At 29.0% G+C, this 16,214-nt stretch overlaps 1 protein-coding gene and 1 long non-coding RNA gene across 2 annotated transcripts; both read left to right on the forward strand.

Moving 5' to 3' along the window:
• Positions 1-3,818: 3,818 nt before the first annotated feature.
• Positions 3,819-4,580, forward strand: LOC137824276 (RING-H2 finger protein ATL66). The gene has a single exon (XM_068629844.2). It carries the CDS (start codon positions 3,939-3,941, stop codon positions 4,440-4,442), a length of 504 nt encoding a protein of 167 aa, XP_068485945.1. The 5' UTR covers positions 3,819-3,938; the 3' UTR covers positions 4,443-4,580.
• Positions 4,581-12,953: 8,373 nt separating this feature from the next.
• Positions 12,954-13,429, forward strand: LOC137823824 (uncharacterized). Its single transcript, XR_011083165.2, has 2 exons — positions 12,954-13,051; positions 13,153-13,429. It is a non-coding gene; the product is annotated as an uncharacterized LOC137823824 (long non-coding RNA).
• The last annotated feature ends 2,785 nt before the right edge of the window (positions 13,430-16,214 follow it).

Genomic DNA, 16,214 nt, shown 5'->3' on the forward strand with positions numbered 1-16,214 from the left:
GGTATCAGATAATATTAATCATTACTTTTAGCTCTAAATAATTTGTACACTATTATTATGATTACAAAATTTAATTTTTTCTTCTTCTTAAATTAACTATAACATTTTCAAATATAAGATTTTGTTGTACTTATTATATTTTCTATTAATTAATTATTTTAATCAACCTTAATGAATTTAAAAATTAACCCTAATATAATCCTAAAACTTAATTTTGTGTTTAATTTCAAAAATTAACTGTAAATTAAAAATGTAAGAAAATACTAAATATTCATTGCAATCATCTAAAACACTAAATAAAGAAAAGTTATACATAGTAAAAATGTTTCTGATAACTTAAAGAAAGTATTAAACCGGGTTGCTTTTATTTCATGAATTTGCACCTTGAAATCCCTTTTTTGTAACATAGTTAGAAAATTTAAAAATAGAAAATTATTAAAATTAACTTAAAACTGTGAAATAAAATAAGTTTTTTATTGTTTTACTAATATAATCACTTCATTACCTTTACCATGAGATAATTGTGAGTGGTGACCACACACATTTCCACTTTTATCTTTTCTTTAACAAATGGGATTTTTTTTTTGGTGTAATAATGCAGATTTTTTACTAAATTTTTGGTGTTGTTCTTTTACTGTATTTTCAAAATAAATTTAATTTTAATAAAATTATATTTTAAAGACAAAGCAGAGTAACAACACTGTAAAATCACGAGAATCCAAATTTCATGATATGATACCCAACGTATTCAGAAAACACAGTGGATTGGAAATATCTTTCCAATAAGACAAAAGTTAAATATTGCATAAAGTTGTTAAGAAAGTAAAGATAAAATTATATTCAATCTAATAAATAAACTACACTCTCAATACTTTCTTTTACCTTATCATTAGAAAATGTGTGATAATTAACGTAATATCCATGAGGTCGATATCTATTACGAAGTGGAAAAGCCTAACTCAACCCCATAAAATCGGTTCATAGGGATAAAATCGGCTCATAGGGTTGAGGTTTGCACCCACTTATATACTATGAAAGGCGGATCTCCAACACACTCCCTCACGCCGAGAGTGATAGATAGAAGCTCGTGCGTGGGACTATATATTATGGGTGGTCCGATAGCGGGTGGCACGATAGGCCCAACACAAACACTCGCTAGGATAGGCTCGAAATGGCTCTGATACCATATTATAAAGTGAACTTTAATCCTAACTCAACCCCATAAAACCGGCTCATAGGGTTGAGGTTTGCACCCACTTATATACTATGAAAGACTCTCATCTCTAGTCGATGTGAGATCTCCAACAATATCTCATCACAACATCTTGCGACGACATGATAATCCCTAATTATCATATTCTAAACAATTTATAAACTATGATTTGGTGACAATACAATTGATATAAAGAGATAACTATTTTAAGGTAAAAAGTAATAGATTTTTTAGTATTGGTATATATTTTCTCTATTATGTAGCACAGACACTGACACTGATACGACACAGACACGGATATAAAGATACGTAAAAAATTTAAAATGTAAGACACGGGGACACATATCTATATATTATATAATTATAAATTATATAAATTGACAATAAAGATTTATATGCACAAGTGTGTTCCAAATTATTTTTGGGAGTAGAAAATGTTTTTCATGTCTGATTCACAATGATTTGTTTCTTATTTTTATAATCATAATAACAATTTATACAATAAAGTTTGATTTTTTAGAAAATTAATGTATTCCTTCTCTTTAAAATTGTGTTAGAATCGTACTAGAATTGTCAGAAATCTAACAAATACTTTTTGAATTGGACACTTCACGGATACGTGACCTACAGGTGTCATACGAATGTCGGTGCCCGATACGAGTATCAAACACTGACACGCCATTTAAGAAGAGTGTCCGAGCTTCATAAAATACTGACTTGAAAATCAAATTTAATGCCAAAATCGTTCTTATAGTAGAACAAGCACAAGCAAAAAGTTAATGTAAATCCAAATTTTCCAATCTAATATGTGTTTCTTCATCATTTAAACCGAGTTAATAATATTAAATGTTATTCTTCTTTTTTATTTAATAATGATGTGTTTGAATTGAGAAGAAAATTTTGTGAAAATTTGATAAAGTGAATGTCAAAACTGTCCTTACCCTAAAATAAGCAAAAGTTCATGTAAAGCCAAATTTTCCAATCTAATATGCATTTATTCATCATTTAAACTGAGTTAATGGTATTAAATGTTATTCTTCAATGGTATTAAATGTTATTCCTTTTTATTTTATTTTTTATAATGATGTGTTTACATTAAGAAAAAGATGTGTGAGGATTTGATAAATTGAATGTCAAAACCCGTCCTTACAATAAAACAAACAAAAGTTCATATAAATCCAAATTTTCCAATCTAATATACGTTTGTTCATCATTTGAATTGAGTTAATAATATTAAATGTTATTCTTCTTTTTTATTTAATGATGATGTGTTTGAATTAAGGAGAATATGTGTAAGGATTTGATAAAGTGGTTTAAGAGAAAGATGCGAAAAAAATGATGTTGTTTGGATTAAGATACGCAGAGTAAATATGTGGAAAAGGTTTATTGAAGTTTGTGAGTGATATGACGGAATTTTTTAAATAAAATAAAATAAAATGTTAGTTTACACATTTATTCTTATCTTTAAAAATATTTAAATAATATGTACCGATAGGGACCAGACAACCATGATCATGTATCAACAAGTCGACTAACACCACAAACACCATTACACTTAAGTAGGATTAATGAGATCAAACACTAGGTAATGTATCCCTAAGCATGACCTAACTCCCTAGTTCGGCCCAATAAGAAAAGAGAATCTCGTACGTCATATACCGTGCTCTGGATATCGAGTGTCGAATACTAAATTTTAACTAAGCGTCGGAGTGTTTTTTGCAAGTACCATTCGAGTTTGGACTTGTAGAGACCGAGAGGTAGAACAACTAGAGAAGAGCAAGGACCCCACTTTGAGAGGAAGGAAGGAAAACTTGACCGACCAATCAAATAGTGTTGCAATCGTTCTTTTGGTTTCAACCCGTTTAAAAATATAATATATATTTTCTTTTATAAATTCAAGTTAATTAAAATTTTATAAATTATTTTCAATAAAATTGAATAACTATTTTGTATATTTTAATTAACACCTCCTTCACATCCGTGAACCAAATTTAAAGTATGCACACATATTCATATTCTCCCACAGTTGAAACCAAACGCAGCCTAAGGAAAATAGTTTAATTTATTTGCCGTTTTCTTGCGCAGAGTGAATAAGTTAGAAGAAGAAGAAAACAAAAGAAATGAACAACATGCCATTTAACTTATTCATTCAAAATGCAATTTTTCTCGTAAACATCAATATACAGTTTTAAAAAACACTAAATGAAATACTAAACGATTTAATTTATTTTATAAATAGGAAAAACTAAAATTAAATGATATTTTTGAAAAGGCCACTCTAACTTATTTATAAAAACACTTATTTTTTCAGTGAAACCTTTTGAAAACTTAAAAAAAGATAAATAATTAGCAGTGGTTCAATTGTCATAAAAAAGTAATAATAATTAAGTTTAGTTTCAGTATAAAAAATTAAATGATTCTTTTGAGCATAAAACTTTTGAAAACGCACTAGTAACAAGAATGTGTAGACACGAGTTTAAGGTTTAATTTGTTTCATTTATAGATAAACATTAACATTTATAAAATTAAAAAAATTGAAACTGTCATGTGCCCCCACTGAGAGAGTATACCTAATCACCAAACCAAACGTAACTATAAATATGTTAGATTGTCATTTAATTCAAGCATTACTCTGAGCTATTGCAGTGCCAGCCACTGTTCACACCACTCTCCCCAACGCCGTCGTTTTGCTCCGCCACCGCGCTTCCTTCTCGAACCTTCCGCCATGTCGATTCGCGATTCCCAAGCCTTCAATTGGCACTATGACGAGCTCGACGACCAGAACCTCGAAATCCGCGGCCGCAAGCTCTTCTTCATCATCGTCCTTTTCTCCATCGTCCTCCTCTTCACCGCGCTCTTCATCTTCGCGCGCCGGATCTGCCACCAGCACGGCCTCCTCTTCGACGCCGTCCCGTCTCACCACGCACCGCCGGTGCTTCCTTCTCATGACGGCCTCGACGCCGCCGCGATCAAGCGAATACCGATCATCCTTCACCAGCGCGCGGCGGCGGAGGAGTCGGAGTGCAGCATCTGCCTCGGCGCGTTCGTCGACGGCGCGAAGCTGAAGGCTCTCCCTGGATGCGAGCACAGGTTCCACAGCGAGTGCGTGGACAAGTGGCTCGTGAATCACTCCAATTGCCCTCTCTGCAGAGCCTCGGTGAAACTCGATCCTTCATTTCCGAGGATTTTGATCCAAGCGCCACCCGTTAGAACCGCTCTTCCTCTCTGATACTTTTTTTTTTTCTGTTCAGATTAGTAAGTTAGAAACAGCTGTAGTAGTTCTCACATGTTCTGGGTAAAAATTTGCCTGTGTAAATCCTTGTAAGAACTACGTATGAATCGCTAAGACATATTCATAGTTTTCAAACAGTCTCTTTCCTTTCCTTTATGACATTGCTTCAAAATTTGATATTTCACAAATATAAATAATTATTTTTAATGAATCAATAAATCACCCACATATATTATAACTATTCTTTTAATGCATGACTATTAGAATCAATTTAGACACCCTTCACTATAAGCGGTTCTAGTTATCTACTTGCACGGTTTGATAAGTTGGATAGAAGATTAAGATTTGGATAACAAATCTGCGATTATGGTTTTGATTTTAAGAAATATATAACAACATGTGAATGGAATAATATATGTCGGAAGTTTTCAGAGTTTTTAAACGGATTTCAATAAATAATTTAGAAAAGAAAACACCTACATTGAGAATTAAAAACTTCAAATAACATGATTATTTTAGTGTAGTGGGAGTCAAAATAATTGAGTGTGGTTTAGCATTTGATATTATTACAACACGCAGAGTATGAGTGTGTTTTTTTTTTCAGTGCTTTGCTGTATTTTTTTATTTGGAATGCGTTAATTATTAGTCCCATTTGCCGAAGTTGAAATATTTATTGAGAATTAAATTAAATATTGATAATTTGTTGGAAGATGCCAATTGACAAAGCCAAATAAAAGGGGTACCCAAGAAATTCCTTCACATGTGACAGAGGTCCAACACATGAGTTTTTCTGATTTTTATATTTTTGATTGAGTTTTGTTGCCACGTTGGGTGATGGAAAAGTACAAGACCAAAAGCTCATAATGTTATTTGCTTGCTTGCACCCTCATCCATACAATATTATGCTCTAGTATAAGCTATGAGTGAAGGTTGTGTTTGGATTGTGCAAATAGATAATGGGTGACTTTTGAATAAATTGGGACCCAAAACAGGGAAAAGTGCGACTATGCTAGGACCCTTCAATCCAAAGTCCTAAGTCCTAAGACCTAAGACTTGTTCTAATTTATATTATGTGAAGACTTATGCTTAATTTATAGTATATGTTTTCTCTAATCACAACTTGCCCCCCACTTGGATTACGCATACAATGCGTGTTTCATGCTATGCTTGTGAACACGTTTGCAGTTTTCAAACGGAATTTTAAGTCTCTTTTATAGAGAAGCTGAGCAAGCAATTCTACTTTTACAACTTTATAACATATTTTTTTAGGGAATCGAACTCAGATAAACATATAATAATTAAGCTTAAGTTCAACAGAAGTTCTGTCAATAAAATTATACTCTACTATTTATTAAATGTTTAGAATTATGAAATCTTAATCTTACTATGTATGTAGACATGTTTGCAATAAAATAGATATTTTTCAAACTTTAGTTTATTTATGTTTTTTCCAGGTTTTTCAAATGAAACCAGTGGAGATATTTAAGGAATAATCAAAGGACTACCTTTTTTTTTTGTTTGATTAAAAGAACAACGTTTTGCTTAACCGATAATATAATATCTCACAAAAGGAAGTACTCGCATCTTTCTTATTCTTTAGATGAAAATAGTAAATTAAATATTCTACTAGTAAAAGAGATAAACGATTTTTTTTATAACAAAACATATTGCTAAGAAAAAAAAGACGATACATAAATTAGGCTAAAAAACATTTTTTTTTTCATAACCTATTGTTCCTTTATGAAGGTCTGGAGTCCATTTTCAGTAAAATGTTTTCACAGTAAAAATATTTCATTTATGAAATTTAAACAGTCACCAATTCGAACGAATATAATAAAACCTTTACCTTTTCTCTTCCTTTAAAATATTCTCAAAGCTTTTTAGCGTAGATCTAAATTTTGTCTGGATTTTTAATGAAGGCATCTTGTTTGTTGTATTATTTGATGTCCTTTTCCTTTTAATTCCTCATTGGTCATTTCATTATCAAAACCCAAAAAAAAGTCATGTCTCAAATTAAGAATTGAATTTATATTTTCTTAAAATATAAAAACATTGTATTTTTTTTATTGAAATACCAAAGAGGCTTATCTATCTTTGCATATGATTCTTCAGGTATGTGTTCAGTTTTAATGTAACTTGTTGAAGTCAATAGTATTACAGACACAAAACGTCATGTGTATTTGGTCTTTATGCCATCAAGTAAAAAAACTTATATGTTAGCTAAAAAAGGAGCCTCTTTTAACCATGTTTGTTTTCTTCAAGGCACCATAATCATTTACAAGAACATAAGAATTTCTCAACTTGATGAAGGAATTAGTACTGTAACACCCTTTCAAACCAAGACACCTATTTATTTCTGAAAAACACAAGCAAAGAGGTAAGATCAAAGAAGTAATACATAAACACCATGCAATGAACATGAACATTCAAGTATTACTATTTTTTTATTGTTTTGACATTCAAAATGGCATAAAATCCAATTAAACAAGGAAAATATAACAATAGACAAATTGTATTTAATCCACAATCAAACCTTCAATTCTACCATGTATAATAATTCATCAACATCAACATTTCCATCTCTAAACACTACTATATTTTTATGATTTCATATACTCAAAATCAATGCTACCTTTTCATACTTGATTTTGGTTTTTTTTTTAATGTGGCATTTGGAACAGCTCAAAATGAGCAAAGAGACTATTGTGGAGGACAATCTAGACTCTCACCCAATTCTAACAATTTTCAAGCTATATATGCTACCTTACATTCAAGAAACAAGTGTTGTACATTTTCTTGGCACATTTGACACAATGCACACGATTGGTTAATGATATTTTCCCCCCTTCTACTTAAGTCTAGAAGGTAATCTGTCAAGAAGCATCCTCTAGGAAATTACTTAAGAAGCATCCTCTAGGAAATTACTTAAGCAGATAAGGATGCCTTCACTTCCCAAAAACCTTAAACAAATTGTTATTTCCAATATTATCACTATTACGTATGACCTCATAAACTAACATAGTCTTCCGAAGCCATTTCCAAGAGTCAAATCTATCCCTATCTAGGTAGACAAAGTTTAATTTTCTCTCTCCCATTCAAATAATGACATTCTCCACACCAAATTCCAATTCCATCCTCCATTAGACCAAAAACCAACTTCCCCTACTAATTTACAATGACTCACAAATATGGAAAAAAAGAAATATGGATTTGAGATTAGAGTTTACTATCCATTCATCCTCCCAGAATCTGAATTTGTTAATTGAACCTATTTTGCCATGTATTACCTTATGAAACCAACCATCATTGTTTCCTTCATTAGATATTTTACATATATCTCTCCACCAAATTGGTTGTGTTCATCTGCCTCATATCTAGATCAAAGGACATCTTTCCTTTTTTTTCTTCAGAATCATCCAACAATCTCCATTTCCATTTTGCAAGTAAGGTCGTATTAAAATGACTTATGTCCTTAATGCCCATATCTCATTCGTCCTTTGATTTGCGTAGTTTCTCCTAACTAATTCATGCAATTTTATTATTTTCACTCCCCCAACATCAAAGAAGTTTTCTTTGTATTTTTGTAATTTCTTTAAAAGGGATAAAAAAAAATACAAAAATAAGCACTAAAAACATACTTAATTAGACAAAATCTCCCGATAAAAGATCATTTACATTAATATACAAATCAATTGGAATACAAATATATCATTATATCAATAGATATTATCTAATTATTTTTTAAAAGTTAAGAATCAATGAAAATTCAAATCCATGGTGATATAAAATAGACAGATAGAAAATATTAGTGATGTGAACTACTACCATCATACATTATACAATGACCAAGGATGTTGCAAATGGTAACGACAAAACTGCACAATATTAGAAATATATTTTATTTCTACTTGAATTTTTGAATTCCAGTATAAATGTATAAGTATTAAATGCAACTTCTAGATGAGATTCTTGTAAATTATTTGATGATATTTTTATATTTAGTAACAATTTATTATCTAAAATAAAAAGATTAAAAATTAATAAATTTGAATTAACTTATAAAAAAATCAAATAATTAAAAATAAAAAAAATTAAATTTAATATATTTAATTTTTTAAAAAAACTTGTCAGACAATATTAAGTTAGAGACAAAAATATAGAATATAATTATGTATATTCTATGTTTTTACATATTAAAAAAAAAATATTGTGTATCTTCACGAGTATATCACTATAAGAAATAATGATGGTAGAGTCTCCAAAAGAGCGACACAAAGAGTAAAAGAGAGACGCTACATGGGGTTAGTGTGGGCTTAGCGTCTCAATAGAAATGAAAGTTAATCTTTTGGTGGCTATGCATTAGAGATGACCTCCAATGGGATACAAATTTACAAGGTAGTGTTGGCTAAGCCTACATAAAGAAAAATATATTATTTAACTATAACATAGGTTTGGGGGACACTAAAATTGATATAAAATTAAATAATTATTAAGAAGTGAACTTTAAACCTAACTCAACCTCATAACACACATCTCACTCACATCGAGGCTACAAACTCGTGCGTCCGATAACGGACTGATAGCAATTGGCATGATAAGCCCAACAAACAATAACTAGGATAAACTCGAGATGACTTTCATACCATATTAAGAAGTGGACTTTAAGTCTAACTCAACCTCATAAAACCAGCTTATAAGGTGAGGTTTGCACTCATTTATATACCATGAAATGTCCAAGTCTGTAATCGATGTGAGATCTCTAACAATAATTAACTTAGCGCCGCAGTTGGAGACATTACGTGAGAAAGCAAATGTGAGTAAATATTAGTGCCACCTATACCTACTCTAAATGTAATAGAATATTAACTTGCATCCACTTCGTATCCTCATTCTAGACTCAATATTATTCTGTCATTTAATTTTTTCATTGCATCTACTTTGTGTCCCCATTCTAGACGTTAACTTATTATTATTTTAATAATTTTTAACTTACATCCATTTTGTGTCCCCATTTTATACTCAATATTATTTTGTCACTTAATTTTTTTCATTGCATCTACTTTGTGTCCTCATTCTAGATGCTAACTTATTATTATTATTTTAATAATTTTTAATGTGAGTTATGAGTCTTTATTGTTGACACAATATTTGACATTTATTTTTGTATCAAACTTGAGTAGACTTTATCCTTGTTATTGACTTCCTTTTTATAACCTTCACCTTTTGTTGACAGATAAAATGAATTTTTCTTGTAGTATATAAAATTTATAGCTGTATTAAAAATAATAAGTTTTTACTAGAAAGTTCATATAAGCAGTACTGAATAAGTATTAAAAGAAACTATAAAATAACATAGTCCCGTAAGAAAACAGCAGCTTATATTCTATAACAAGATGGAACCTGAAAAGATGAAATCAATATCTAGATTTAAAAACGGACAAAAAGAGATAAATTCGTGGTTAATACCTACTATGTAGCGCATACATTGATACGACACGAACGAAAAATACGTAAAATTTATAAAATGTAGAACACGAGACACGAATTTATATATTATATAATTATATAAATTGACAATAAAGATTTATGTGTACAAGTATGTTTCAGATTATTTTTTAGAGTAGACAGATGTTTTTTATGACTGGTTCACAAGGATTTGTTTCTTATTTTTATAATCATAATAACAATTTATACAATAAAGTTTGAATTTTTAGAAAATTAATATATATATTTTTTTTTTAAATTATGTTAGAACCGTACTAGAATTGTCAGAAATCTAATACTTTTTGAATTTGACACTTCACAGATACGTATCCTACAAGTGTCGGTGTCCGATGCCATTTAAGAGGAGTATCCGAACTTCATAGATTAATACTATTAAACATATAAAATAAATAAATATAATTTTTTGTACACTTAAAACATAAGTTTTATTGAAATTAAGGAGATATTAGATCCACTAAAAGGGGAAACAACCCTTTTGTCGTTATCGATTTGAGCCATATTAGATAATAAATGCAGAAGGCTACACATTAATTATTTGGACTACACGTGAATAACACAGGTCCTCTTGCTTTTGACTTCATGCACATATCTGATGAAATGACCAAGAAAACCAACAAAACTACGAATTTGATTGAAAGCCTCCATCTTCTGTTTATAATTTTTTTAAGTTGTGATCATCTTTACTTCGTAAAGTGAAAATTATCAATCATTATGTTCTAATTTTTTTTTCCAGAAATTTCCATTTTATTATAAACTTTTATATAATATGAGTGGGAAAAATAATTTTCCTTTTGCTTGTGGAACCCTGACTTAATCCCTTCCATTCAAAAGACACATGGTGATTGTTGTGGTAGAAGGAGTTGAAACATATGTTTTACTATTTTGTTGAAGAGATCAGAATTTACTTAAATACGTTTTAAATTCCTATGTAATATTAATTTTTGTTTTTAGTCAAAATTTTAATTTTTTTATGATTGAAAATTATTAGAATAAATATTTGATAATGTTAATTTTTTATGTGATAAATAAATTTTTAGTATAAAACATATTATAACATTTAACTCAGCAATGAATTATGGTGATGATAGTTTAGATAGTAAAACAAACTTGTCTATACTTATACAATGAACATATATAATGTACATCTAATTAACTTCTCTATATCTAAAATTTATTTGTAATTATGAAAAACTTATTATTTTATGATATGTTATTATAATTTATTTATGGAACTTAATTTTTAGCTGTACTTATAATCATGCGATATTTTTTATTATAATTATTTATGGAACTTAATTTTACCTATATTGTAATTAGGAGATATTTATTTTTCTGAAAAAGGGTGTTTGCAATTATTAAATGCCTACTATTTGGGTTCTTAAACTCAAATTAAAAGGAACATCTATTTAACCTTTTCTTTCTCAAAAAATTATATTGTTAATTTTATTATTATTATAATTATAATTATATAAAGATGAATCTAACTTTTTTTATATATTTAGTTGGATAAAAGTGATATTTTCCTTTATATATAGATGTAGTTGACAATTAGAATTATATAATTATTTGAATAAAATATATGTGTATGCTGAATTTTGTAGATTTAATTATTTTTATTAAATCTCTAGATATAGGATTTATCACTACTCGTAATAGATATATACACATCCAAATTATTAGAATATTTTTCCTTTTTTTTCTTCTTCTTAATTTTATTACTTATAACAAAACATGTTTAATATTATATTAAGATAATAAGTTATCAAAACATGGACACTTTAGTCCAAAATTAAAAATATGTTGCATCAAATATAATATTTTTTGAATGAAAACTTATCAAAACTTAAACTTTTAAAACATATAATTAAAAATATAATTTTTAAATCATTATTTCTCTATTAAATTTTAAGTTTGTTAATGTTTATATAAAAATTTATAGGGCATAATTTATAACATTTATGACTTATATTAACTAAAAATATAAACTGTTATATGATTATCACTGTTACTACTATTTTATTTATTTTCTCGAATTTTACAGAAAGATTTTAAAATAACCGATTGTTGCAACTTGCATTTTAAGTTAAAGAATTAATAAAACATCACATTTCATTAACTAATCTTCCATTTTTATTACTAAAAATTCTTAATTAAATTATGAAACTTGATTCAATAACTGTACATTTTATTAAATTTATTATTAGTAGTTTTAAAATTTTGATTAAGTGAAGAAAATATTTAGAATATTGCGTCTTTAAAATCCCAAAGAGGACATGACATCCAATTAATTTTATCTATTAATTCATACTCTATTAACTTTTAACCCTCTATAACAATTTTAAATTACAAAAATATTAATTTATATTTAATTATACTATGAATAGAATTTTTAATTGTAGAGAAAATGTGAGACCTGGGCCTAGGCCCATTTACCTCCATCTTTCCATCTTATATTTTCTGACAGCTCCTTACTGTCTATTTTCTTCTTCATTTAACAAAGGTAACATTAGCTTGGGGCTGTTTCTCAATATTTTGGAATATTTTTTATTTTGCAATATTTGATCCAAATTATAGAATTTTAAAAATATTTTTAAAAATATTTTCTAAATTATAGAATTCCAAAGATATTTTTATAAATAGTTTCTGAATTATACAATTTAGAATGTGTAATTTTTTTTTTTAAAATATTTTATATAATCCAAAAATTGGATTCTACAGGATGTTTAAATAAAAAAAAATATTTTAAATCAGAAATATCTTTCAGATTTTATATTTTATAATTTTTAAAAATAAAATAGTCTTTTTGTCTGAAAATTAGTTTTTTCGTCTGACTGACGTATGGAGTGTTAGGAGAAACAATAGAGGTGCAGGAAGAAAAAGCCTAACCTGGGATACATATTGTTATTGCTAAAACCTATCGAAGCCCATTGATTAACGATGGGCCTTTCGTTAGAGCCCAATACTTGCTAGGGTTTCTTGTAGGCTATAAATTGCTGCATCAGTAAGATATATTTTCTTCTTAGTTCTGTTACTTCTCAGCAGCAATCGGCTAGGGTTCGGAGTCAAGAAGGGTTCAGAGTTTGTTCACCATGAGGGCCAAGGTAGCTTCACTTCTCCACTGATGATTCCTTCACTTCCTTTTTCTATTGCTTTTCTGTGGCGCGGTTCAGTTTTTGATTACGATCTCTCTCTCTTTTTGTAGTGGAAGAAGAAGCGTATGAGGAGATTGAAGAGGAAGCGCCGAAAGATGAGACAGAGATCCAAGTAGTGCGTTAATTCTAGTTTGTTTCTGTTGGTCTTTACAATTATTTATGTTCTCGAAGGTGAAACCCAGTAGTTAGTGTTACTGGCATCTCCTTTTTATGTTTTGATACATTTTGTTCGCTTTAATTAGTTGATGTTTGGTTTTGTGTCATTAGTTTTGAAACAGTGTTCGAATCAACAGAATTTCAAATTTGCATTTCTGATTTTCTCTTTTCTATTTGGCCTAGACGTTGCCCTAAAATTTGTTAGGGCAATTATAATTTTGGATTATATCTACTGCACTTTCTTTAGATTTAATTATTTAATTTTCTGATTCAAACATCTAACCGCAATGCTAGATCAAGTTTAATCATGTAATTGTTTTTTGATGGATAGAAATTTGAAGAAATTGATTTTTTTTTTTTAAATTTCCTCATACATTGTTGCATTGTTACTTCCAGTTTCTTTTAAGTTTCTATCTGTCGTTTAATCAATGCTAGACATAATTTAAGAAACATGATTGAGTTCATGATATTTTGATTCATAACAACTGAAGGAAATTGGAACTTGTTTTAGTCTTTCTGAGTAATAATCAAGGAATTTAGGCACGATATATAAGAAGTGTTTGTTTGTTTTTTACGGGAAATTCTATTTAATGTTGACCAATTAACAGTTCATGAATCTACTAGTTTTTGAAAAGTGAAGCTCCAGTGTTAGCTCACATTAGAAAACTCATAAGTGAAATTCATATATTCAATGATTTTGTTTTCGAGCGCCTTCTGAAATTAACATCAACAGCATGCATATGCTAGAATGTATGGTTTTTCAGTTTATGATTTCGTTTGGGTTGTAGAACAGAGCATTGAAGAATTATTTCTTTGCATTGTTCATGTTGGAAAAGTAGAGATTTTATCGTTTTTAATTTTTATTTTTTGTAATGATTGGATAGTAGAATTTTATTTCTTAAAAATGAGTTGATTTTCCATCTCACTTCTATCATTTTTCTATTATAACATTTTTCAAAAATAAATTTTATGATTTCAAATAAATGTAAGATATACAAATAAAGATGTTTACAATAATTCCTAAATCCAAAATATTATTTTACTGTAGATTTTATATATATGAGCTGTTTGTTTAAAATTAAAGAATCAAGTTTCAGATTTTTTTAAAAAAATTTTGTACAATGATATCTTTGTAAAATGATTTTATTATTTGTAAGTAGTCATTCCTATTGAAAATACTCTGGCATTGTTATATTGTTTCTTTAACTAAAAGAATCTAATTATTGTACATCATATAATATGAACAATGTATTATTCTTTTTCAATCCTAATTAAATAGATGAAATATTATTAAATCTTATGGTACAATGTGAATATTTGTAACTTAATTGGTGCATAATTTAAAATAATAATAGCAAACTTAACTAATAACATGCTATGAAATAAGATCTAAAGTAAGTAAACTAATCAATTTTTTTAAAATCACTTGTTAAATAAACAAAGAAATAAAATCAAGTTTCTGTTAGTACTCCTATATGCTCCCGCAGGATGGAGGGGATTGCATTGCACCAATCATGCATATCCGAAAGATTGTCTCGCGGTTGAGAGCTGTTTAGTGAGTAAATTTCCGAGGTTGTGATTGAGAGGCACTTAAGTCAATTGCAAGATGCTTCATACTGGAGCGAAAAAACAGAATTGACACATAAATCAAATGGTTGGTGAATTTGGATTGTATAGAACTTGTTCTAGCCAAAGAATTTTAGTCGTTGTAAAACCAATGGTGTGCCTTTTGATTGCTTTGTGAAGTTTCTGAACATGGTTTTGAAAATTCAGATGAACAAAACCGGTAGGTTGAGATATGTAAACCCCCTCAGTCACTGTCGTGTAAAAAGACATTATTGACATCCATTTAGCTGAGAGTCTAGCGATTTGAGATGGCAATGCAAAACACAAGCTTGATAACAGGACTAAGGTTTCCTTGAAATCAATGCTTAGATGCTGATGAAAACCTTTATCAACTAATCGTGCCTTGAAATAAGCAATGAACCCATACGTACTCCGCTTTAATCAAAACACCCATTGCAATGGTGTTGAGGAGGGGCAAGAGACCAAACACACGTTGGTTCCACAAATGGAGGAAGTGGGTATTTGGTGACTGAAAATAACATTTTAGGTTTTGAAATGGCTGTTTTCCCTGGAGTATGGGATGGTGGGTTTAGTCTCTGTTGGAATGTAGGGTTTGGATACCTCAAACACTTGATGGTAATGAGGATAGTTGTTGAAACATGATGGGATAAGGGTAGTGATATTAAGTCTAGGTGTGAGTATATGTTGTTTGAAAAGCATATGGCCAAAATTGAAGAGGGAGAGAAGCATGATTAGACGAAATTGTACATTATTCTCTGTTATTTGATAGTGTTTTCGTTCAGGTAGACCATTATGTTCAGGAGTTTGTGTAGAAGTGGTTAAGTGGGTAATGCCATTATGTTCATTGCAAGCCATGCATGATGAGAAGAGTCAACAGATGACATGATTGAACGTACTTGAGGATCACATGAGCCAAGAAGAGCAAGATAAATAACTTAGAAAAAAAAACTCGGGTTAGTTATTGTAGAATCACAGCAATGAGAAGAGACCTAACATGCTTGAACCATGTATAATAATTAGAAGAATTAAGGTTGATAGGAAGTTGAGTGGTACTATTATTTGATACAATAATGAGAGGGAAACAAATTTAAAGAAAAGTAAAAATAAAGTCCTCTTTCTTCTTCTTCTTCTTAATTGTTATTGTTATCAAGATTATCTTGTTGTTATTCTAGTTAGTATTATCATGATCATTTAACTTAAAATACAAATATATATCATTCAAAATAATAATATTTTAATTAGATTTGTTTTATTTTTAAACTTAAAATATGAATATATATTATTATGTTATTAAAATAGTTGAATATAGTTTTTCTTCTCAAAATTTGTGCGGTGGAAAATTTATATGAAAAATAATCTTTAAAAAAAT

This window comes from Phaseolus vulgaris, chromosome 8, assembly GCF_051622355.1.
Source record: "Phaseolus vulgaris cultivar YP4 chromosome 8, ASM5162235v1, whole genome shotgun sequence".
Classification (NCBI taxonomy): domain Eukaryota; kingdom Viridiplantae; phylum Streptophyta; class Magnoliopsida; order Fabales; family Fabaceae; genus Phaseolus; species Phaseolus vulgaris.

Coding starts and splice junctions, on each gene's coding strand:
- LOC137824276 (XM_068629844.2), top strand. CDS start 3,939: ATGTCGATTCGCGATTCCCAAGCCTTCAATTGGCACTATGACGAGCTC.